This window comes from Microcaecilia unicolor, chromosome 7, assembly GCF_901765095.1.
Source record: "Microcaecilia unicolor chromosome 7, aMicUni1.1, whole genome shotgun sequence".
NCBI classification, from domain to species: Eukaryota; Metazoa; Chordata; class Amphibia; order Gymnophiona; family Siphonopidae; genus Microcaecilia; species Microcaecilia unicolor.
In genome coordinates, this window is record NC_044037.1 from 250,741,930 (window position 1) to 250,765,846 (window position 23,917).

The following is a 23,917-nucleotide window of genomic DNA, read 5'->3' on the forward strand; positions in this document are numbered from 1 at the left end:
CATGCTTGTCCCACACTTTTTAAAATTCTGACACAGTCCTCGTCTCCACAACCTCCACCAGGAAGCCATTCCATGCTTCCACCACCATTTCCGTGAACGGATACTTTCTTAGATTCCTCCTAAGCCTATTTCCTCTTAAACTTCATTGCATGCCCCCTCATCCCAGAGCTTTCCTTCATTGGAAAAACGCTCACTTCTTGTATATTAATGACCCTGAGATATTTAAACGTCTCTACCATATCTCCTCTCTCTCCCTCCTCTCTTCCAGTATATATATGTTGAGGTTCATAAGCCTGTCCCCTATATGTTTTTATGTCCAACTGCTTACCAATTTTGTAGCTGTCCTCTGGACTGACTCCATCCTCTAAAGGGGTCCTCACCAGAAACTTACACAAGGGCACTATCACCTCTTTGTTCCTGCTGGTCATCCCTCTCCTTATGTACCCAAGTATCCTTCTGGCTATGACTATCGCTTTTTCTACCTGTTTGGAAATTTTAAGATCATCACACAAAATCACCCCCAAGTCCCTCTCTTCCTTCATACACAAAAGCACTTCACCTCCTATACTGTACCGTTCCCTCAGATTCTAGTGACCCAAGTGAATGACCCTGCATTGTTATAGAATAACAGGGATACGCACCTAATGTAGGCGCGTACGTTTGCATCACGTTTCAGTCAGTGGAAATGGCACTCCCAGGCATAAGTCATACTATATAAACCGCCATACTGGGAAAAGACCAATGGTCCATCAAGCCCAGCATCCTGTCTCAGACAGTGGCCAATCCAGGCTTCAAGAACTGGGCATCCCCCCCCCCCAAATTAATTTTTAATAATGTTCAATGGACTTTCCCTCAGGAATCTGTCCAAACTCCCTTTAAACTCCGTAATGCCAGCTGCTGTCACTACATTTTCCGGCAACGAGTTCCAGAGTCCAACTACACACTGAGTAAAGAAAGACTTTTCCTGTTTGTTTTAAATCTAGCTTCATCTTGAGTCCCCTAGTTTTATTGTTGTTTGAAAGTGTAAACAAACGCTTCACATCTGTCCGCTCTACTCCGCTCATTATCTTGTAGACTTCTATCATATCACCCCTCAGCCGCCTTTTCCCCAAGCTGAAGAGCCCTATAACCTTCTCAGCCCTTCCTCATAGGGAAGTCGTTCCATCCCTTTTATCATTTTCGTCGCCCTTCTCTGCACCTTCTCCAATTCCTTTATATCTTTTTTGAGATGCGGCGACCAGAATTGGACACAATATTTGAGGTGCGGTCGCACCATGGAGCGATACAATGGCATTATAACATCCTTGTGTTTGTTTTCCATCCCTTTCCTAATACTCAACATTCTGTGCGCTCTCTTAGCCGCCGCAGCACACTGAGCAGAAGTTTTAAATGTCTTATCCACGATAACTCCCAGATCCCTTCAGGTCTGTGACTCCTAAAGCAGAACCTTGCATGACATAGCTGTAATTTGGGTTCCTCTTACCCACATGCCTAACTTTAAGCACAGCTTATAGAATGTTTTTTCGATACCATATACAGAAGCTAGCCCTATCCACTGATTCTATAAAGGTTGCTAAAAATCATGTGTGCAAATTTAGGTGCATTCCCAAATTGTGCATGCAATTTAATAAGCCAATTAGTGCCAATAATTGGCTTTTTAACTAGCAATTATTGGCGCTAATTAGATTTGAGACTTACCTGCGTAAAGTTAGGCATGGGATCTGTGCCTAAAATTTACATGCAGTCCAAAAAGGGGGTACGGAAATGGAAGGGTCATGGACATTTTGAGGCATGATTTTGAGTTTCACGCATAATTATTGAACAATGGTGTTCCGCACCTATGTTTACTTGTGACCTCTCCGCTTTAAGCGTTAGTTCTATAAACTGTGCCAAGTTTTAGGTGTGGCTTATAGAATACCATTTACACAGGGTTTTTTGGTGCCAATATTTTAGGCGCCATGATCCTATATGTGTAACTTTCTGCCCCACACTAACTCTGCTTGCGTACCTCTCTGCAAACTACAAGCTACTGCACGTAGTTATGGCATAGCCCTTAGGGCACATATCTGGCATGTACACATGTACCTATATGCTAAAATTCTAATCATTTACAAGAATAACTGGCACATAAATGTTAGTGCCTGGTTTATTAGAATTACCCCCTGCATGTGTAAGCGCTGACCTTACAACACATACGTATTTGCTGCCTTTTACATGTACAAAAATAAGCCAATGAGGGAACCAAACGACAGTACTCTTTCAGTACCTTTAGAGGGGTTACACACAACTGGCCCTTCATTCACGGCTGGAGATCCCAGAGCCAAGCAAGAAGGTGGAAATGCTGAAGTGGACTTTTAAAAAACATCTATGTGTATTCCCTTTGTAAAATGCTAAAAATGTAGATTTGTTTTAGCCAAACCATGCATCCTGTGGCATTTACACATGTGTTTGGTGGACTTGTACAACTGGCATTTATCAGTGAACGCCATTTATTTGAGGAAAAGACCGCTTGAATATCTTTATTTTTGTAAAAGAGCTTCAAAGCAATAACCGTTAATAAGCCAACACCTCCGCTTCTGACATACTATCCCTGCACACACCAACACAAACAAAACCATTCTGAAGGCACCATAAGGATCTTACTATCTGTTTCTTAACACTCGGTCTGCTTGGTTCTAGCCTCTTTCCAGTGCAGAAATAACTTCGATAGATTCATTGACATTCAAGCTGCCATAAATATTAAAACAAAACTACCTTGGCTATAAGCAGAACATTAGTCTACACAAGGTTTAAAAGCCATTTCAAAAAAAGAATGGAAGGTTGCATATTGTTAGGCTTTGACCACATTGATTTGCATGCGTTTAGAATAAATGCTAAGCAAGCACTGTTAGTTCATTTTAGTAAAATAAAATAAAAGCAGACAGTTCAGTGATGTTATAAGCAATCATTGTTATTCAGTAGAAGGCATTTGACATTCTCGTGTGGAATGCATAAAGCTACTGTATAGCCAGAACCAGACACTCATGCTGACTATGACAACTATATCATACCAATATGATTCACTCAAAACAAAGAGGTGAAGCATAGCTTATGGAGTATTTTTGCAGGTAAAAGACTGACTGCAAATGTTGGGCTTTTTTAATGCTTTCTTTGTATCTCTAGTCAGAATCGGAGAAGAAAGGGGAAGGCAGTTTGAAAGGTGCAATTCCTTAATCACAGTGTTACAGTGAATAAGTCTATGGATACTGCAGCTATTGGAACAGCTTCTGCCATAGAAACATATTGGGGCATTTTTTTTGGAAGAGATTAATTTATCTTCCATCTCCCACAAGATGCAGAAACTTCACTTCTACAGTACAGATACTCTCTCCTGCTTTCCAATCCTCCACCCTGCCGCTGCTTTCCCACTGGCTGAACCCTACCTACAGTCTCTGCTGCTAGTTACACGAAGTAGGCATGGCAGGCTCAATCACATGGCGGGGGGGTGGCGAGAGGGCTAGAGAACTACAGACAGAAGTTTTAAACTCAGAAAAATGTCCAGACATATTAGCCATCCTTCTACTTTATGAACATGAATGTAAAATCCTGCTGACTTCTGAAAGGAGCCAGACAGTTGGTAATCCTAACCTCCTCCTCCTCCTATTAGATTGTAAGCTCTTTGAGCAGGGACTGTCTTTCTTCTATGTTTGTGCAGCGCTGCGTACGCCTTGTAGCGCTATAGAAATGCTAAAAAGTAGTAGTAGTCCTGCGTCTTGAGCACATCTCACAGGGCCCTCCTAAATCTGTGGGCACAAAGGGAGCGATTTTATAAGTGGGGATCTCCATTTAGATGCCTCGAGGACAGGAGGTAGAATACTAATGTAACCTGGTATCTGGCATGCCTTACATTTACATGCCTAAGGTTACACCAGCCATAAAGCTGGCATAATTGCAGCCATGTAAATGCCACAGGGACACGCATAACTTATACTGTTCTGTAAGTTATGCATGTAAATGGGAGTCTTGCCCACTGCCTGCCCATGCTTCACCCATGTGTGTGCTCACCATGTATTTTCATACCATGCCACTGTAGAATATGGGCACGGCCATGAACCTTGGGTCAAGGCCTAAAGGGCAAAGGCTAACTAGTCTGACTCAGAAACTCATGATCTGATAAGACTCCTTGCATGCAAGCAGGCATGAGTAAGGAAGAAGTATGAAAAGAAACAGGAAAATGTGGTTTAGCAACATAGGGGAAACAGATGGTGAGAAAAGAGAACAAGATGCTCTCTGAGGAAGATAACTTATTAAAGCCATGTTAAGCATTGTTTTGAAAAAAAGATATATAAGTAGCTGTATCAGAGCATTATTTTGGAGAGATAGCTTCAGATGGTACTTATGTATAGCAGAGCTGTTCTCCCATGAGAAACTATTAATTGTATCTATATTTGGTAACTAATAAAAGTTGCTTTTCTCATACGTGGCCTTGGTCTTTTATCACTCCAAATTGTGGGTGGCTGGTACATAATAATTTGGGGTGGTGGTAAAAAGACTAAAAATAACACCACTTACATGCTATGCTATCTTAGGTGCCCTGCAAGTATTTATACACATAAGTATGCACTTACTCACAAAATGGCAGGGGTTATAAATGCAGACATCCAGTTATAGAATTTCCCTTAAAGAACAGCTTATTCAGATCCTGTCAATGAGGTGGGAGTGGGGCAATGGGCCTATTTTTTAACACAAGATAGATTCAGCAAATAGTCCATGTGAAATTTGTCTTAATCCTCCAGTTTCCAGCAGACAGCACACAAACACAAATATACACATAAAGAAAACACAAACATGCAACACAGTGGACTTATACTCCATGTGCAATATTTCAGAGGTCCAAATTTTCAGTATATATTCTCACCAAATAGAAAAAACAACAAAACACGGTATCTAGGAGGTTTTATTATATTTTCAAAATTATACATCTCCTGAAGCTGTGTTGTGCATTGCACTGTGGAAGGATCTGGATTGGGTCCTAGTTTGTTTTGTGATCTCTAGGTCAACCTGAGCTGTGGATACAGCAAAAGCACCATTCACAGCTCCCAAGGTAGAAGAAGACACCACCATTATGCACTGTCAACACTAGTGTCTGGATTTAGGGCCCACGAGTGCAGAGTTCTGGAAGACGTGCTAGTGCTGGAACCCCACACAAGGACTGTCACTGCTGTTAACATAAAATTAATGACAGCTTCCAGAGGTTAACTCAGAAACCTGTTTCTAATATGCGATATATGAAAAGATGTACTCCTTTTGGCATATCACATGGTAATGGCACTCCTAACTTGTGTATTTAAACTGGTGCCTTCACCCATGTTAATGGTCGATTTTAATACACACTAATACTCTAGCAGGGGGGTAATTTTATAAATCATTTCCCACACAAAAAGCATGGTTTACATGCAGAAAATGGCTCAGGATGTGCATACAAGTCTGTGAGCCACCTACAGGCATTCCTGGGGCTATCGTTTAGGCAGAGCAGTAGCAGACTTAAGATGTATGCACATATTTCACAAAATATTAGGGCAGCTGGACGATTAAAATTCATAATCACAATTCACGTCAGAATTTAAAAAATTAATCTTGAGTAAACTGTACCTCCAACCACCCCCCCCCCCCCTCCTTTCCCCTGGGCAGTCCAGCATCTCTCTCTCTCACTTCCCTCCATCCCCTCTGGTCTTTCTAAACTTGCCTGGATTGCAGGCAACATCTGCAATGCAAGCAGGTGTCTCCTTCCGGCCCCAAGAGCCTTCCTGCAGTCATGTCATGCCCTTGCAGAAACAGGATGTTGCATCAGAGGAGGTGGGACATGGCTAAAGGAAGGCTCTTGGGTCCAGCAGAGAATGCCTGCTTGCATTACAGATGCTGTCCACAACCCAGGCAAGTTTAGAAAACAGCCTGAAGGGAGGAGGCAAGGGAAAGAGAACGGCTGGACCGCAGAAGTGGGTGTGTGGTTGTACAGTGCCAGCCCCAGATGTTAATTGCAATTAAAATCTTTAATCAAGCAGAAAATTAATGCAATTAATCAACAGCCATATAAAACAAAATATGAATACACATGCAGAGAGAACATTCACAAATCTTCACCTTCTTTACAGCAGGTGTACATGTTTGTGAAAGGGACCTGTGTGTTGATGGATCTAGCTCTAGGTGATGATTTTATTAAGGAATATAGGTGCTTGTGTTGGCTTTGTAAAGTAAGCACCTTTTTCCACCTTTGACACACGAGTTCTTCCTTTTATAAAACTAAACCCAAAAAATGTGGCTTTTGCAGTGAAATGATTCAGTTCTCATGGTCCAGTCAAGCAGCTATCAAGATAAAAGAACCCTGAATGTGAGAAAAAGGAGTTATCATAACTTTATAAGGCAAAATGTTACCAACATCTGGATTCTATTGTAGTAAGTGTGAAATGTGCATTCAGGTTAAAAGGTCTTTTTTTTTTTTTTTTTAACTTCCTTATATCTTAAACCTGAGCTCTATACAAAAGATTTTCATATTCAGTTGTTCTACAATGCTGCGAGTTACAATACAGATGCATCTCAGGTGAAGCTGAACTTCCAAAGAGTCAAGTGTGTTTGTGGCTTAGCTTTTAAGACAAGGTTCATTGCACATTTGCAGCATTGTCTGACGTTGGTATTCAGTTTGATATGCAGATTTCCTTTACCTGTAATGATATCTTCTATTGCACCATCCTTCCCTTCATAAACATGTCTGTTATCTTTGACCTGTCTCCTCCTTAGCTCTGTGATTAGTTCTTGCTGCTGTCTCTTTGATTTATGGGAAGGTGACTGAAACAGAGCAGACAATGACACAATATTCTGCATTACATACTCAAAAGAATATGACTTAGAGGGGTCACACCTTGGCCAATTAAGACAATATTTACTTGAGTGGAATGTCGGTCTGAAAACTGCCCACCTTTAATCTGTCTAAAAATGTAAGTAGAGTTCCACAGTGCCTATTCTTTTCGGAGGGTTAAGGGGAGGCGTTTCTAGTGGTGGGCGCCTTGGGTGGGATTAGAAAATGGTGCATGTACATTACATTTTCAAATGTGTATATGCTATCTCTCAGCCAAATTTAGGTGCAAAGGCCGCTGTGCAGTTTTCAAAGGGAAAAAACACATCAACTTTCCATTTGAAAGTCTGTCCAAAATCCTATGCTGAAAGGTACCTGCAGGCTGCCTTCTTTATAAATCTGTAAAACATTCTGGGGTAAATTTTCAAAATGTTTAGTCAGGATTTACATAAATAAAATCAGGATTTTCATCATGGATGGATTTGTCCGAATGGATTTTCAGCTAACTAAAGGCAAGCACGTGGGGTAGTTCTATAAAGAAGGCACCAGATATGTATGCAAGTCATTACAATATTGGCATAATCACAAATATATATATATATATATATATATATATGCCAAATACGCCCCTACACAATTATCTTCGATAGCACATAGTCTAAGAGTGAGCATATACACAGGTTAAGTGGGCAAGACAGGGGCACAAAGTATCCCCTGGATTCAATATATGGCACCCAGAATTGCGTGCCCAAATATGAGCATGCATCCAACATTCACACGCAAATTAATTGAGTAATGGGCCAATTAAAATCAATAACTGTGTGTAAACAAATTATTGATGTTAACTGGCACACATTAAAATAACGTGCAACTCAAAAGGTGGTGTAGCCATGGGCATGTCAAGGACATTCCAAAAAGTTGCACATGGAATTCTAGAATATGGCCTCAGCCGCCTAACTTGGGTACCAGTGTTTACACCAGGTTTCAGCAGGCGTAAGTCTGGTGTGGGAATCACCGAGCACCCTTTACATCATCGTGCGTAGTGCCGATACCCATGCCTAACTTTAGGTATCATTTACTGAATCCAGCCCCATATGCATAACTTATAGAACAGTGTAAGTTACACATGTACCAGCAGGACATAGTGCTCACACCTGTTACACTAATCCATATATTTAAAAAAGAATGACTGCCTGCATGGTTTGTTTATTCTTCATGCATTTTAACACGGCACAAGCAAATTCAAGAAAGTTTTTCAGAGATCATCATCTCATCCAGGAGGAGGTCGACGATTATTTGTGGTTGAAAAAAACAGGGTGTGGTGTCAGAAGCAAGTTTGTGTGGCATCGGAGTTAGTAAAAATGTACCGACTCCAGCTTCAAAATATATAACGTTATACCCATACACATTTTTTTTTTGTCCTGGATCTAAAGTACTGGTAAATATAACTATTCTGTTCTGAGATTTATATACTGCCTGCTATTCCGAAAAGGATTTACAGCGGTTAACAGAAGAAGTTCTCTACATTAGAGGGAACTACAAAAATTATCTTCATACAAAGGTTAACATTATCCAGCCAAAATTCTAATTTCTCATTACTTATCAAATAAATAAGTTTTTAAAGCCTTCCTAGAAAGTAAATAAGATGGTAGACCCTTCATAGTCCTGGGCAGCATATTCCAAAATCATGCCCACTGAAAAGGAAAAGAACCCTCATAAATTGATTTTAACCAAACATCTTTTAAAACAGGATAATTCAATTTTAGAGTTTGATAGAAACACAAACTCCTACCAGAAGAGGGAATCTCAAGCAGTTCTCCAAGCCCATTTGAATTTAATCCAAAAATCAATTTAAAAACCAAGCAGGCTATTTTAAATCTAATCCACTGGTGTACCAATAGCCAATGATCATCATTCATAAAGTGTGGTACATTGTCACAGTAGCCCAATCAGCCTGGCAGCAGTATTTTGTAATAGCTGTAAACAATTACGTAATTTACTATAAATCTGACAGTACAAAGAATTACAATAATCCAGTTGAGGAAGGAGGATTGCCTAAACCAAAACTCCAAAATCATTATACTGTAAAGACAATCTTAGTGCTCAGTTGCCCGAGTCTAAAAAAGATCTTTTACTTAAAGCGCTAATGTATTTATCAAACAACAATTTACCAGTACTTTAGATCCAGGACAAAAATATAAAATGAATATACTTACCTGTAGCAGGCATTCTCCGAGGACAGCAGGCCTTATATTCTCACAAATGGGTAATGCAATCCCGTGTTGCCCGGTCCGGAGCTTGTAACAAGCTAAAAAACAGAGCTTTGTGAAGCGCAAGAGCTGCTCCACCGCGTATGCGCAAGTAACTTCCCACCTGCTGCAAGAGCACAGTTACTGCAGTTAGATACCACAGCATTAAAAAAAAAAAAAAAAAAAAAACAAATATAGGAAACAACTCCAAGGGGAGAAGGGAGAGTTTGTGAGAATATAAGGCCTACTGTCCTTGGAGAATACCTGCTACAGGTAAGTATCTTCGCTTTCTCCGAGGACAATCAGGCCATTAATTCTTACAATTGGAGTATCCCTACCATCCAGGCTCATTGAAAACAACAAGCAGTGGTCAAGTGGGCCTCGCAACAGCAAGGACATAATTTAGATTAACCTGAAACTATATACAAATTGAGTGATAGCGCAGACTGGAACAAAATAAAAGGGGCCTAGGGGGGGTGGAGTTGGATTCTAGACCCCAAACAGATTATACAACACTGTCTGCCTGAACAGACTGTCACGTCGGGTATCCTGCTCAAGGCAGTAATGAGATGTGAATGTGTGGACTGAAGACCACGTCGCAGCCTTGCAAATTTCTTCAATGGAGGCTGATTCAAGTGGGCTACTGACGCAACCATGGTTCTGACATTGTGAGCCATGATATGACCCTCCAAGGTCAGCACAGCCTGGGCATAAATGAAGAAAATGCAAACTGCAAGCCAATTAGAGATGGTGAGTTTCCCAATAGCGACCCCCATCCTGTTGGGATCACAAGAAACAAAAGATTGGGCAAACTGTCTGTGGGGCCTTGTCTGCTGAAGTAACGAGCTCTCAGTGGGCAATTTGGAGGCTTTGGATGCCAATTTAGGGCGTATCCAAGCTGGACGATTTGGAGAACCTACCGGTCGGCAGTTATAAGGGGTGCTTTTCGAGGGAAAACTTCAGCCTCCTCCTGACCTGCAAATCAACTGGTATGGCCAATTTGACAGTGGCTATGCTCTGCTGGAGCCAGTCAAAAGCTTGTCCCTTGCTTTGACTGGGAGAGCAGAGGGGGCCTTAGGTGCACGCTGTTTACAACAGCAAGCGAGCCGGAGTTGAGACTGAGCAGGCCAGTGAGAGGAGGTGGCATACTTACGTATCTGCGAGTAGTAGGCGCCAGTGTTCCCTCTAAGTTAGGTGCATGAGCAATTGCTCATACATTCCAAAAACAATGCTCACATTTTTTTTTACACGGTCACTTACAGACTGTCACATCCTTCCCCGTATTCCCCTCCCTCGATGCACCTGAAAAGTCAGGACACCAAACCTAGCCCATGAGAAAAAATGCTATGAAAGTAAACTTTAGAATCTGTATCCATCATTTAACTTGGACAAGCCTTCCTGTTGGACCCTGCGACCTTCCTCAGGGTGGCGGTTCACATCTCTGCAGCTCCTTCAGTGCTGGCCGATTTCAGATTCTGGGTATGCACGTACAAGTGCACAACATAGGAACTTCTTTTGAGGACTGACAGCAAGAAGAACTGGACCCTGCTTTGGTCAGGCCCTAAACAGAAGACACCAAGAATGAGCATCTGTACCAGAGATGGTCCAACTGCACCAGGTACAGTGCTTGAAGCCACTGGGAACTGTTGAGGACATGGACGGAAAAGCTTCTGCAGCTAAATCAAACAAATTGATGGTGTCTAAAAGAGGGGCAAGGCACCAGAAAAGAAAGGCATAAACCCAGCCAAAGTCAAGACCTAAACATGGCCGAAGGATGACGGAAAATAGAGAAAACTTAAAACTTAGAAAAAAAAAAACCTAAAAAAATATGGGGGAAAACAGGTATGGACCCGCGAACGGGAACACCAAAAAATAAGGCAAAAAAATGCCAAAAGGCACTAGATAAGCTCTTTTCAGACCAAGCAGTGTGAAGAGATGGCAGAAAACCAACATCACCTCTCCTCACCGCAGTAGAAAAATAACCAATGTAACTGTGCTCTTGCAGCAGGCAGGAAGGAACTTGTGCATGCAAGATGGAGCAGCTCTTGTGCTCCACAAAGCTTTGTTTTTTAGCTCGTTACAAGCTCCGGAACGAGCAGCATAGGATCGCGTTATCCAATTGTGAGAATTAATGGCCTGCTTGTCCTCGGAGAAGATATATTTACCAGTACCTTAGATGAGTACTAAAAATATAAAGATAAATATCAGTCAGAATTGGAGTCGAATAGTAGGAACATAGAATCAGAGTTAAAGATTTGGTGTAGCGACTCCACAGCCCTGGAAAAAACATCGGTCCTATGCATGTCACAGCCCATCTTTCCATCTGACCCATGAAACTGTGGCATTCAATAGTATTACAGAACTACTGAGCAGCAGATTGTGGGCAAGTGCAACACACACACCTAGGGGTTACCGAGGGTGCTCAGTGGCCCATTTGTCTTGATATCTGATTGGATGCAATATCACATTTTCTGTGCAAAATCAGATACCTCTGCTAATGTTCTATCAAAGAAAGTTACGCCTAGTTTCACTATTAGAATTGGCTCCTAACAAACACCCAGTTATAGAATTAACCCGCATACTGTTAACTGCATAAAGAGAGGGATTCCTGGGGACATTAACATGTTGGAGGACAGAATAAAGGGAATATTTTACATTATCTAAGTATATCCATGCACTTTTAACCTCACGACAAGCTAATATTCAAACACAGAATAATGTAGCTACCATGCATGTGAATATCAGCTGAATTTGTGTGGGCTAAAAGGTAAGTGTGTACTATGCTAGTTAGGCATCCTGCTCACAATGTACCCACTTTGTATTGGCATTTTTAGTAACAGAAGTACTTGCAGTCACTGTTCCATCTAAGCTGAGCAGGTGTCCTCCAACTACTTTGCTGCCATTGGGGGGGGGGGGGGGGGGCAGGGGGTACTTCAATATTGTGTTTTCAGTCTCTAGAGAAAAGCAGGTTCCCTGGACTCCTGCAGAGCTTGCCTGTCCTTTGCTATATAAAATTTGATAGTGAAACAGAACCACCCACTGGCAGGACTCGGCTTAGAGGGAACAGTGCTGGCAGTACAAGATTACCAAATCATATCTGCTATTTCTTTATCCATCACTGCTTTAACTAAAACATAAGCCTTTACTCATCACATAGTCCAGGTAACTTAAATTTTCAAAGTTGTAATCTGTCCTCTTCCATTAATGGGGCAGTAATTAAAATGTCTAAAAGCAAAAAAGAAAGATTGTGGAACAGTTTCTGTGATTTAGACCATTTTCCCCGATATATTCCCCAGTCCCAGGATGGTGTAGCAAAACACGCACACATTTTTGCATACACCCGTCCCTGTAGTGCTGATCTCCTGTGCAGCGCTTTCTGGCATTTTCCTGGGGTTTACCATGCTGAATTAGGGCATGCCCTCCGTGTCACAACTTATCCCATCTTTTCAATATGTAGAAATGCGTCCTCCGCTCACCTTTTGATCTTGTTGTTCCATCAATGCTTCCTGTTCCAACAGTTTCTCCATCAGTGCTTGTTCTTGTTTCTTTCTCAACTCATTCTCCTCTTCTGCGAGCTGTTAAAAATCCCAAACACCGTCACAAAGCTTACTGTATTCACAGCTAAAAGAAACAATCATTTTCTTTCTCTAGTAAACAAATCTATTATTGTAAGCATTACTTAAAATCTCAAGATCCTGCGTGGGAAAAAGGCAAATATTTCACACAATCACCTTTGAGAATTTTTGCACACACTACATCAACACATATATCATCTGTCTCAATCAAAGCCTGACCCAAAACAATTATAATAATTCACCAATAAAAGGCAATAATACATGAGCCATCTAGAACCATGATTCAAACAATTCCACTTTCAAATACAGCAGGATTGTCCAAGTGTATCATTGCACTGCTGTCAGACATTAATTAGGTTTAATACACTCCAACAGCTAGTTGTTCCACAGAAAAGAGCTTGTCAATCTCCGCTATTCTGCCCCACATTGTTTTGTATTTTGTGAAGCTGGTCATTAAAATTGGGGAAAAGTTGCTGATGGGCTGAAGTATCATGCAAATCGAAGTTCATCTGCAATTTTGGCACAGCAAAGTTACATGCAGAAATCGCACAAAATGCTGATGTTTTTATAAAACTTACCACCACTATGGTCAAGCTCTTCTTTTTGTGATAAAGCCTGTAATTTCATGCTGTCTTAATTCCAAGAAAAATCACCACAATATTCATTTGTATTTTAAGTAAATTGTCTGGTATTATGAGAAATTTTCTCTTGGTATTGAGTCATTCCTTTGGAGCTAACCACAGGTTAGTACACTGGCTTTGCATACAAACTGCTCAGTGAGAGCACTTCAAATATGTCACAGCATAACTGCATGGAGTGGCAGTTGACAACACTAAATGCTTTACTACTGGGCAAACAAGATAGGCCACTTTGCTCTTAATCTGCTGCCATCTGCTATTTTACTGTGTTTCATCAGAAGCCCTTAAACATTTATATGACCCTTGCTGCACTGATACACAACAAACCAATTTATGGGAGTTTTCATGATCAATTTTGAAATCATATTGTCAAAAGCAACATTAACAACTAAGAAAGCAGAATGATTTTTTCCAAATTTGAGCAGCCAGCTGTGGAAACTCTTCCACAGAATCTCTACCTGTAGGATAAAGCCTGCTCTCAAATTTATCTAGTTATTTCCACTCTCTAAACCACCTTTTTCACATGATACTCAAAGCAAGAAACATCCCATCCCAACACCACATTCAGATATTCAACATTCAAATCATAAACCATGCAATAAACAGATGAAAATAATAAAAATGAATTAAATCACATGAATAAATAATAAAAGGTATCACATTCTTCCACAACATAATACTCCCCCCCCCCCCCCCCCCATTCTCATCTCTTTGTGGCCGTGACCCTATTATCACAGCCAAATAAAATTGTGCAACACTCCCCCTCTCCCTTCAGAGGTACAGAATAATGATGCATCTAAGGAGAGACCACCCAAGCTGAGACCCCTAAACACAGGTTTTGTGACTATTTATGGTCCTGATCCACAGTTTGTGAAGTTCTGCTCTGGAGTTTATAATACATGTTAATCTATACGAGAGTAAGGTGAATGACATGCCATACACAATAAAATAATAAAACAGCAAATGACTGGTTAATTTACATAGAAAGCCTGTAGCCAAGCCTTTTGTTAACTACCAATCAAAAAGTCATATATGTTTCTTTTTCACCATTTTCCTAGCAGCCTGGGGTGCTGCATTTCAAAAGCAGTGTGTTCAAAGACCGTGCCATACAAGAGTGACAGAAATATTTTTAAACCCACAGAAGCTCAAAAACTAGCCCAGTGTATATTGTGCATATGTTGGTGTTTTATGCATATCAAAGAAGTGACATACTTTTCCGCTTTGGCATGTGTTCAGACTTCTGTGGTTGCTACTTTATCATGTAGCAAAACCACACAAAAAAAATAAATCATTGCTCAGCTTCTCCACTAGCTGGCGCTGTGCACCGTGTCTGTAAATGCAAGATAGGATGATGTATGATGAGTGGCCTGTCTGTGAAACAATACGCAAAATATTGATAATTCTGTGCTTTGAGAAAATTGAAAATATGCTGTTAGCTTAAGTAAACCATGGAAAGACTAGTTTTCCCCTCCAGTAAGGCTGGTTTCTCAGTTGCACAACTGTTGTTGGTTTGTATAGAGAAATGCAATCGCTATGAAACAGTATAGTCCTCTGATCTACCTTGTATGCTTTTACAAATCGGACGAACACTGGGAAGAATACCGATGGAGGCACAGTCTTGGAATTCTCACCAAAATATTTCACCACATCATCAAAGGCATCCTGAAAAAGCAACAGATTTATCATCAGGTATAATATGTTGGAAACAATTTTAAATCAAGCAAACCTGTATAACATGAAAGACTGCAGTGTTTGTGTATAAAGAGGGCACTTACAGGCATTACCAAATGAGCCAAAATTAAATACTATGGCACAACTCACCACAACGCTTCTGACTGTGCTACCATGGGGCAAACTGAATTGACTGACTTGGCAGAGAGCTGTTGTCATTTTGTTTATATCTATAATTATATACTGAAAAATAGCACAAATAGAAGAGATATCGTGTAATAAAAATGCTATCCACATTATCCCTTTCATTCTAGAACAGGTCAACTAAAATTAGGTGCCAATTGTACGCGCAAGTTATAGAATACTAGATCTTACACAAAAGTGTGAACCATGCACTCAGTGGTATTCTGTCACTTATGCATACAACTGTCTTTGCGCATAAACACGGGGGGGGGGGGGGGCATTCATGGAGGGAGAACATAAGCAGGGCATGGAATTCTCTGTTATATACTAACCCCCTAATTCTATAAAAGTCATCAAAAATTGCGCAAGCAAATTTGGGTACAAGTCCAATTTGAGTGTGCAATTTGAGTTAATGAGCTAATTAGCAGCAATTGGCTGTTCAATATGCAATTATTGGCACAAACTAGATTTAATTGGAACTTATGTGCATAAATTTAGGCACAGGTTCTGCATCTTACATGCGAGTATAAAAAGGGACACGGAAATGGGATGATCATGGCATTCCTAGCCTTTACGTGCACTGCTACAGAATACGGGGGACATGCGTCCAATTTAGGCATGTAAATTTGCACCACGTGTCAGCTGGTGCAAATGGCCGTGCCTAAAGTTAGGCGTGATTCCTGAGCATAAGCGCTGTTCCATAAACTGCACCTAACTAAACCTGGCTTATAGAATAGTGCTTTTTTCGGCACCATATATGGAATTCAGCCTTAAAGGGCTGCATTTTGGTGCAAGCACATGCTTGTTACTGACATGGCTTAAGTAGGTGCAAATTATGCGGGTAGTGAACCTATTCTATAAGGACAAACGGAAGGGTATTTTTAATATGATATACAAGTCCAACTTTGGATGTTTTTCCACCAAAATCCGAATAGGAAAGAAGGTCATTTTCAAAGAAGAAAAACATCTAATTTTTTTTTTTTTTTAAATACTGTTTCAAACAAGGGTTTTTACTTTGGACACTGTTTTTTGGCCATTTTCAAAAAAAAAAAAAAAAAACACCCCAAAAAACAAATAAGTGCAAAATGTAGAGATTCATGTTATTGGGATGTAGGAGAAGCCAGCATTTTTAGTAGACTGGTCTTCTAGACATCCCAGAAGAGCAATGGGGCACCCTAGAGGGCACTTCTGTGCACTTCATGAAAATGCTCCCAGGTACAATTCCTTATCTCATCCCCCGATCCCTCCAAAACCTACTGTCCCCCACTAAAATAGCCCTTATAGGTGAAGAGGGCACCTCTATGTGGGTACAGTAGGATTTTGGTGACTTTGGGTGGAGTCACAGTTTCCACCACAAGTGAGAGTCAGGTAGAAAGAGATAGGGACCTGGATCCCCCACTGAGTACTGTACTGACCACTATATAACTCCAGTGACCTGCATGCTGCTCTAACAGACCTAACAACTCAGGCTGTCATGGAGGCTGGTAAATCATATTTTTAATTACATTTTTGGGGGGTGGGAGGAGGATCAATGACCACTGGAGGGGTACTGGGGGGGGGGGGGTCATCTGGTCATTTAGGGTACCTTTCGGGCCTTATTCATCCTGAAAACAGGTCTAGACCAAAACATCGAGTTTTCTTTTGTTTTGTTCCATTGTGGCCATAAAACGTCCAAGTGTTGGGCACACCCTAATCCCAACCTTCAAAACACCCCTGCCCCCCCCCCCCCACCTTGTGATTTGGACACACCGCAGACAAATTGCATAGATAAACGTCTGCAAAATAGGTTTTAAAAATACTGATTTGACTTTTTAGACGTTTTTCTCTTTTGAAAATGAGCTCCTTAGGCACATAACTGCTCTTATACAATAGGGTCACAGCCCAAATAATTTGGGCACCTAGCTTGTATTGCCCAGTTATAGAATTGCCCAATTTGTATTTCTGTCATAGGTTAATTTACATTTGCTCATGGTGTCAGAAGGTATTTGTTCCAGAGAGATGGCCAATTTGTGACTGGATGGTCTTATGGACAAAGTGGGCTAACTCATTTTTTACACCTCAGCTGGTTGGCCCAGTTGTCCATCTGGGCTAGCCCATTCAATCAAGTGCAAAGATCTGTAAATTCCATTGGCTTTTAAGTTTAGTTCCTTTGTCAATAAATAAAATATTGATATCTTGATGCACTAGATCCAAAAAGGCACAAATTGACAAAACTGAAGATTAGCCCATCCAATTGATGACAACATCATATTCCGAAATAATCTCTGTAAACCCTACTTTTTTTTAAAATTTATCTAAAATCATTTAAAATCCACTATCCACTACAGCTCCCAGCAAGGTACAGAGCAACTCTAGCAATATAAAAATCATACAAATAATCATGCAACCCCATCAAAAAAAACCAAATTAATCCACCAAGTGCAAAAAACAACCATCTACCACACATACATAATCTGAGCCAGGAAAACTAATATACAAAGACAATGTGTCAGTCCACAACTGGACCTTCACCAAGGGACAGCACTATTGTAGCATCTTTATATTTGGTTCACAAGTGTGTCCATTCTTTCCTTCCATGCATTTCCTCTGGTCTCACCACCATGACCAAAAGGAATCTAATTTACAATCAGGTCAGTATGCAAAGCTAGTTATATGTTCACTGGTAGTTCATTAATGTACAGCTTGTCTATCCAAGTAAACAAAAAACAGGACAGACAGATATCTGGCCATTTGAATTGCTAAATCACTTGATGCTATCCACATAAAACGGGAGCAGGGCAGGAGGCAGATTTTTAAAAAATCATCTTGAGAGCACCATATTCTGCTGCTACCCAGATGTGTTATATGTTTAGTCTAGACTATAGCTGTTTAATCAAAAATTTCAATTGCTCGATTAAAAATTTTAATCACAAATCATTGCATTTTTAATTTGCTGCCATTGAATATCCCCTCTGACCACCGAAGCAATATCCAGACAGTTAACTGGACAGACACAATACTCAGCCCATTATCCGGTTACCTACCCAGGTAGCAGGCTGAATATCGAGGGGGGAGGGCGCATTAGTTTTGCCAATCCCCCCCGAAGTCCCCCCCCCCGAGCGTTCAACTGCTTCCAACTCCCCCCCCCACCCCCGGGCCTAGTTCAATGATGCCTTAGTGGCCTAGGGTAGGGCAGGCAGGAGACACCCAGTCTCTCCTACCCCCGTTGGCTCTTGGGTCAAAATGGCAGCAGTGACCTGTAGTGGTAGTCTCGTACTAGTGCTAGGTGTCTACTACTATGAAACTACCGCTAGTGGTCACAGCCGACATTTTGAACCTGGAGCTGGCAGAGCTAGGAGTGACAGGAGATCGCTCCTGCATTCCCTAACCTAGACCACCAGGGCATCTATAAGGTAAGCCCGGGGGGGGGGGGGGGGGGGGGGAGGGGTCCCATTCAGGAAGGGTGTTGCTCAATTCAGGCCTCAGCAGTCACTGTTAATAACAATAATAATTTTACCTGCCGTTAATGTTTCAGTTAATCACAAACATTAACTGTGATTAATCAACAGCACTAGTTTAGTTCTGCTAAATTCCAGGCCTAAACTGAATGAATAGTGCTGACATGGTGACTGCACTATCTGTAAATTCACTGCTGCTACCTAAACAGATAGTGGAGTTAAGTGCCCTGTTCAAAATTGGCATGCTAGCTTTAAACAAAGAACTATTTTTTAAAAATATGAAAACTGCGAATAGTACATGATATTTATAGAGACCTTGAACAAAATAAAGCCTACCTGAGCTATTTTTGCATCATCCTGCAATTTCTTCAGTTTTCCTTCATTGTTATGAATGAATTCCTTCAGCATAACGTTGTGATCATGCATAGTGTATTCTCGCTTTGTCAAGTCCATACCTCTTTGGAGTTCCTTAACGTCCAACAAAACATTTTCCAGAGATACTAAAATTAAACAAATGTACATGATGATACTCAGTTGTTTTTGATAACTTTTCACCAACATGCCTATCACAGCATAAGTCCACAATTTGAGAAACGTTTGACTAACTCTAGCCTGCTAATATCTCCAAGGTACATGTGGTTGTCAGCTGCCAGCCATCTCAGAAAAATCAAATGCATTACATCTAACATATCCAGCTTTATTAGGATGTGTTGGCCATGTGATACATGTAATGCTGTACCCATCAGAGTCAGCCCAACCAGTTTAGTTTATTGGTACTTGATATACCGCCCTTCAATATACAAATCAAAGTGTTTTACAAAAGATAAAACCAGCATAAAACAAATGAAAAGGAACTACAACTCATACAACACAGCATATCCAACGATCGTACTGGACAATGGCAATCCTTATTCCCTTCGACCCTCAGGACGCTTGACTCATACATACCTCATTGACCACAATACAACCTTGTATTTGTTATCAACTGAATTGGCAAACGCCTTTATGGTACTATGTAAGCCACATTGAGCCTGCAAAGAGGTGGGAAAATGTGGGGTACAAATGTAACAAATAAATAAAAAATAAATAATATACAAGCTGAAAAGAGAAAATGTAAGAAATTAGGTTTAGTAGATGAGAAAAAGGACAAGCTCCATTGTAATACTGCAGACCCGTCAACCAATCTAAGATATATCTTCAATTGCTAAAGTGAAAAGACCTTGAAAGAAGCCCTGAAACGAATGTAAGAGGTTTCAGCTCAAAGATCAGAAGGAAGGGCATTTCCAGAGGGTTGGAGCTGTAAAGAAGAAAACTGGGTGTTGTGTGGATTCAAGTCTGGAACAGCAGATAACAAAAGGAATGGATAAGTGATTACTGCTAGAAGAACGCAATAGAAGCGAGGATCTATACAGTATGATCAATGAAGACAAATATGAGAGAATCCCTGTATGAAGAACTTTATGGGACAACATCAAAATTCTGTACTGCAGTCTGTAGTAGAGGAAGCCAAGACTAGGGAGGCTGCATGGGCAGCAGTTTTTTTTTGTGGGGGGGGGGGGGGGAGGAGGAAAAAGTAATTGCTGTCAAAGCAAAGCAATAGTCCCAACAATCATTGTGAACTCAAAGAATCATCAGCCTGTAGTTTAATCATAAAGTTTTTTTATTGATGACAAAGAAAAAAAATGCTTGAAACATCAACAAGAATGTAGATAATACAAAACAGGAAGTACCAATGTCAAAGTCTTTTTAGTTTCCAACACCCCCCCCCCCCTTTTTCCTTCCCACCCCACCCTAGAGTTTTCAGACTATTATGACTCTCCCCTCTACTAGAGAGCAACAAAACAACCCCAACCCATCTCAAAAAAATCCACCTTAAACCCCCTTTTTTTGTTTCCCTCCTCCAACCTGAAGCAGTATGGCAAACAACCAAAGTATACATGTATCCAACTGTATCTCAAATGGAGGTCATTAAGAATCAAATAACGAGCACAAGGAGAAAAGCTTTGAATATAGGACTTCCAGATGAGCCAAAACCAGTCTTCATCTCCATCACCTGCAGCAGAAAAGCATTCAAAGTACCCAACACCCTTCTCAGTGAAAAAAAATACTTCCTAACATTATTCCAGAGTCGGACCCCCTTTCAACCTCAATTTATGTCTTCTAGTTATACCACCTTCCCATTTCTGGAAGAGATCTGTTTGCGGATTAATACCTTTCAAATATTTGAACGTCTGTATCTTATCACTCCTGGTTCTCCTTTCCTCCAGGGTATACATATGTTCAGGTCATCAAGTCTCTCCTCATGTGTCTCGCTAAGCAAACCACATACCATTTTCGTTGCTTTTCTTTGAACTGCTTCCAGCCTTTTTACATGCAAGATATGGCTTCAAAAACTGAACACAATACTGCAAGTGAGGCCTCACCAATGACTTGTAGAGGTGCATCAACACCTCCTTTCTTCTGCTGGTCATACCCCTCTCTATGCAGCCCAGCATCCTTGTAGTCACGGCCACCGCCTTACTGCATTGTTTCACCAACTTCAGATCCTCAGAAACCATCACCCAAAGTTCCTCTCCTGAGCTGGGCTTACCAATCTCTCCCCTCCTATCTGGTACATCACTTTTGTATTTTTGCACCCCAAGTGCATCATTCTGCACTTCTTAGCATTAAATGTGAACTGCCAGACCCTTGACCATTCTTCTAATGTTTGGAGATCCCTTTCTCATGATTTCTACAATCTCCAGTGTATCCACTCTATTGGCTATCTTCAAGTCATCCGCAAAAAGGCAAACTTATCCTTCTAACCCACCAACAACTTCTCTCACAAACATATTAAACAGAATCGGCCCAAGCATTGATCCCTGAGGCACTCCACTGCTTACTTTCCTCTCTTTTGAGTGGATTCCAATTACCACCAACCTCTGTCACCTGTCAGTCAACCAGTTTCCAATCCATTTCACCACTTTGGGTCCTAAGTACAGCCCTCTGGGCTTATTCATAAGTTTTCAGTGAGGGACCATATCCAAGACTTTGCTGAAATCCAAGCAGATTACATCTAGCACACGTCCTTTGACTTCTTTGACTGGGTGACCAAAGAACTGGATAAACAGATTTGTTTGGCAAGATTTTCCTTTGGTAAAGCCCATGTTGCCTCTGGTCCTGTAATCCGTTGGCTTCTACAAAGTTAATTATTCTTTCCTTCAGTAGCGACTGCATTATATTTCCTACCACCGATGTGAGGCTTACTGGCCTGTAGTTTCCCCACTTCTTCCCTGTCCCAGCTTTTGTGAAGAGGGACATCAGCTCATCTCCAGTCCAGAGGAACTTCTCCCGCCTTTAAAGATTTATTAAATAAATCCTTAAGAGGTCCCGCCAAGACTTCTCTGAGCTTCCTAGTATCCTGGGATGTATTCCCATCCGGCCCCATACCTTTGTCCACTGCCAAATTTTCAAACTGCTTATAAATGTTTTCTTCCGTGAATGGTGCAATATCCACTCCATTCCCAGATACACCTTCGGCAGTCAACCGTGGTCCTTCTCCAGGGTTCTCTTCCACGAACACAGAAGAGAAGTATTTGTTCAGCACATTTGCTTTATCCTCCTCACTTTCCACAAAGCCATTCTCTCAGCATCTTCCAGTCTTAAGTACATAAGTATTACCATACTGGGACAGACCAAACGTCCATCAAGCCCAGCATCCTGTTTTCAACAGCAGCCAATTCAGGTCACAAATACCTGGCAAGATCCCAAAAAAGTAAAAAACATTTTATGCTGCTTGTCCCAGAAATAAGCAGTGGATTTTCCCCAAGTCCATTTTAATAATGGTCTATGGACTTTTCCTTTAGGAAGCCGTCCAAACCTCTTTTTAAACCCCTCTAAGCTAACCACCTTTACCACATTCTCTTCAAGAGTTTAATTACATGTTGAGTAAAGAAAACTTTCCTCAGATTTGTTTTAAATTTACTACTTTGTAGCTTCATTGAATGCCTACTAGTCATAGTATTTTTGGAAAGAGTAAACAGACGCATCACGTCTACCCTTTCCACTCCACTCATTATTTTATAGACCTCTATCATATCTCCACTCAGCTGTCTTTCCTCCAAGCTGAAGAGCCCTAGCTGCATTAGCCTTTCCTCATAGGAAAGTCATCCCATCCCCTTTATCATTCTCGTTGCCCTTCTCTGAACCTTTTCTAATTCCACTATATCCTTTTTGAGATGCGGTGACCAGAATTGAACACAATATTCGAGGTGCAGTCACACCATGGAGCGATACAAAGGCATTATAACATCCTCATTTTGGTTTTCCATTTCCTTCCTAATAATACCTAACATTCTATTTGCTTTATTAGCTGCAGCAGCACACTGAGCAGAAGGTTTCAACGTATCATCAACGTCGATACCTAGATCCCTTTCTTTGTCTGTAACTCCTAACGTGGAACCTTGCATTACATAGCTATAATTCGGGTTCCTCTTTCCCACATGCATTACTTTGCACTTGCTCACATTAAACATTGTCTGCCATTTAGAAGCCCAGTCTCCCAGTCTCATAAGGTCCTCTTGTAATTTTTTCACAATCCCTCTGCGATTTAACGACTTGGAATAACTTTGTGTCGTCAGCAAATTTACTTACCTCACTAGTTACTCCCATCTCTAGATCATTTATAAATACGTTAAAAAGCAGCGGTACCAGCACAGACCCGTGGAAAAACCCACTAACTAACCTTCTCCATTAAGAATACTGACCATTTAACCCTTCTCTCTGTTTTCTGTCTTTTAACCAGTTTTTAATCCACAATAGGACACACTACCTCCTATCCCATGGCTCTCCAATTTCCTCTGGAGTCTTTCATGAGGTACTTTGTCAAACGCCTTTTGAAACTCCAGATACACAATATCAACCGGCTCACCTTTATCCACGTTTGTTCACCCCTTCAAAGAAATGTAATAGATTGGTGAGGCACGATTTCCCTTCACTAAATCCGTGTTGGCTTTGAATCATTAATCCATGCTTTTGAATATGCTCTGTAATTTTGTTCTTGATAATAGTCTCTACCCTTTTGCCCGGCACCGAAGACAGATGAAGCTGGACAAGGATCTGATAGATGATATCCATAAGCTTGGTATAAAATGGGAGGCGCTGTTGCTGAGAGATTTCAACTTGCCTGATGTGGATTAGAGCGTCCCATTGGCAGAATGAGAAAGATGTAGGGAGATCATGGATGCCTGTCAAAGTGCTTTGTTCAGACAAATGGTGACAGAACCCACAAAGGAAGATTCAACACTGGATCTAGTGCACACAAATGGAGGCAGTGTTTCCAATGTCCAGGTGGGTG

The 23,917-nt window shown here is 41.0% G+C and overlaps 1 protein-coding gene across 1 annotated transcript in view; it reads right to left on the reverse strand.

Annotated features, from left to right (window-relative positions):
• The window catches only part of FMNL2 (formin like 2), a 385,766-nt gene that overhangs the window by 14,173 nt on the left and 347,676 nt on the right, over positions 1–23,917 (reverse strand). Inside the window, 4 exon segments of the mRNA XM_030208897.1 lie at positions 6,699–6,822; positions 12,555–12,653; positions 14,852–14,953; positions 18,919–19,082. Coding sequence (XP_030064757.1) covers positions 6,699–6,822; positions 12,555–12,653; positions 14,852–14,953; positions 18,919–19,082 — 489 coding nt within the window.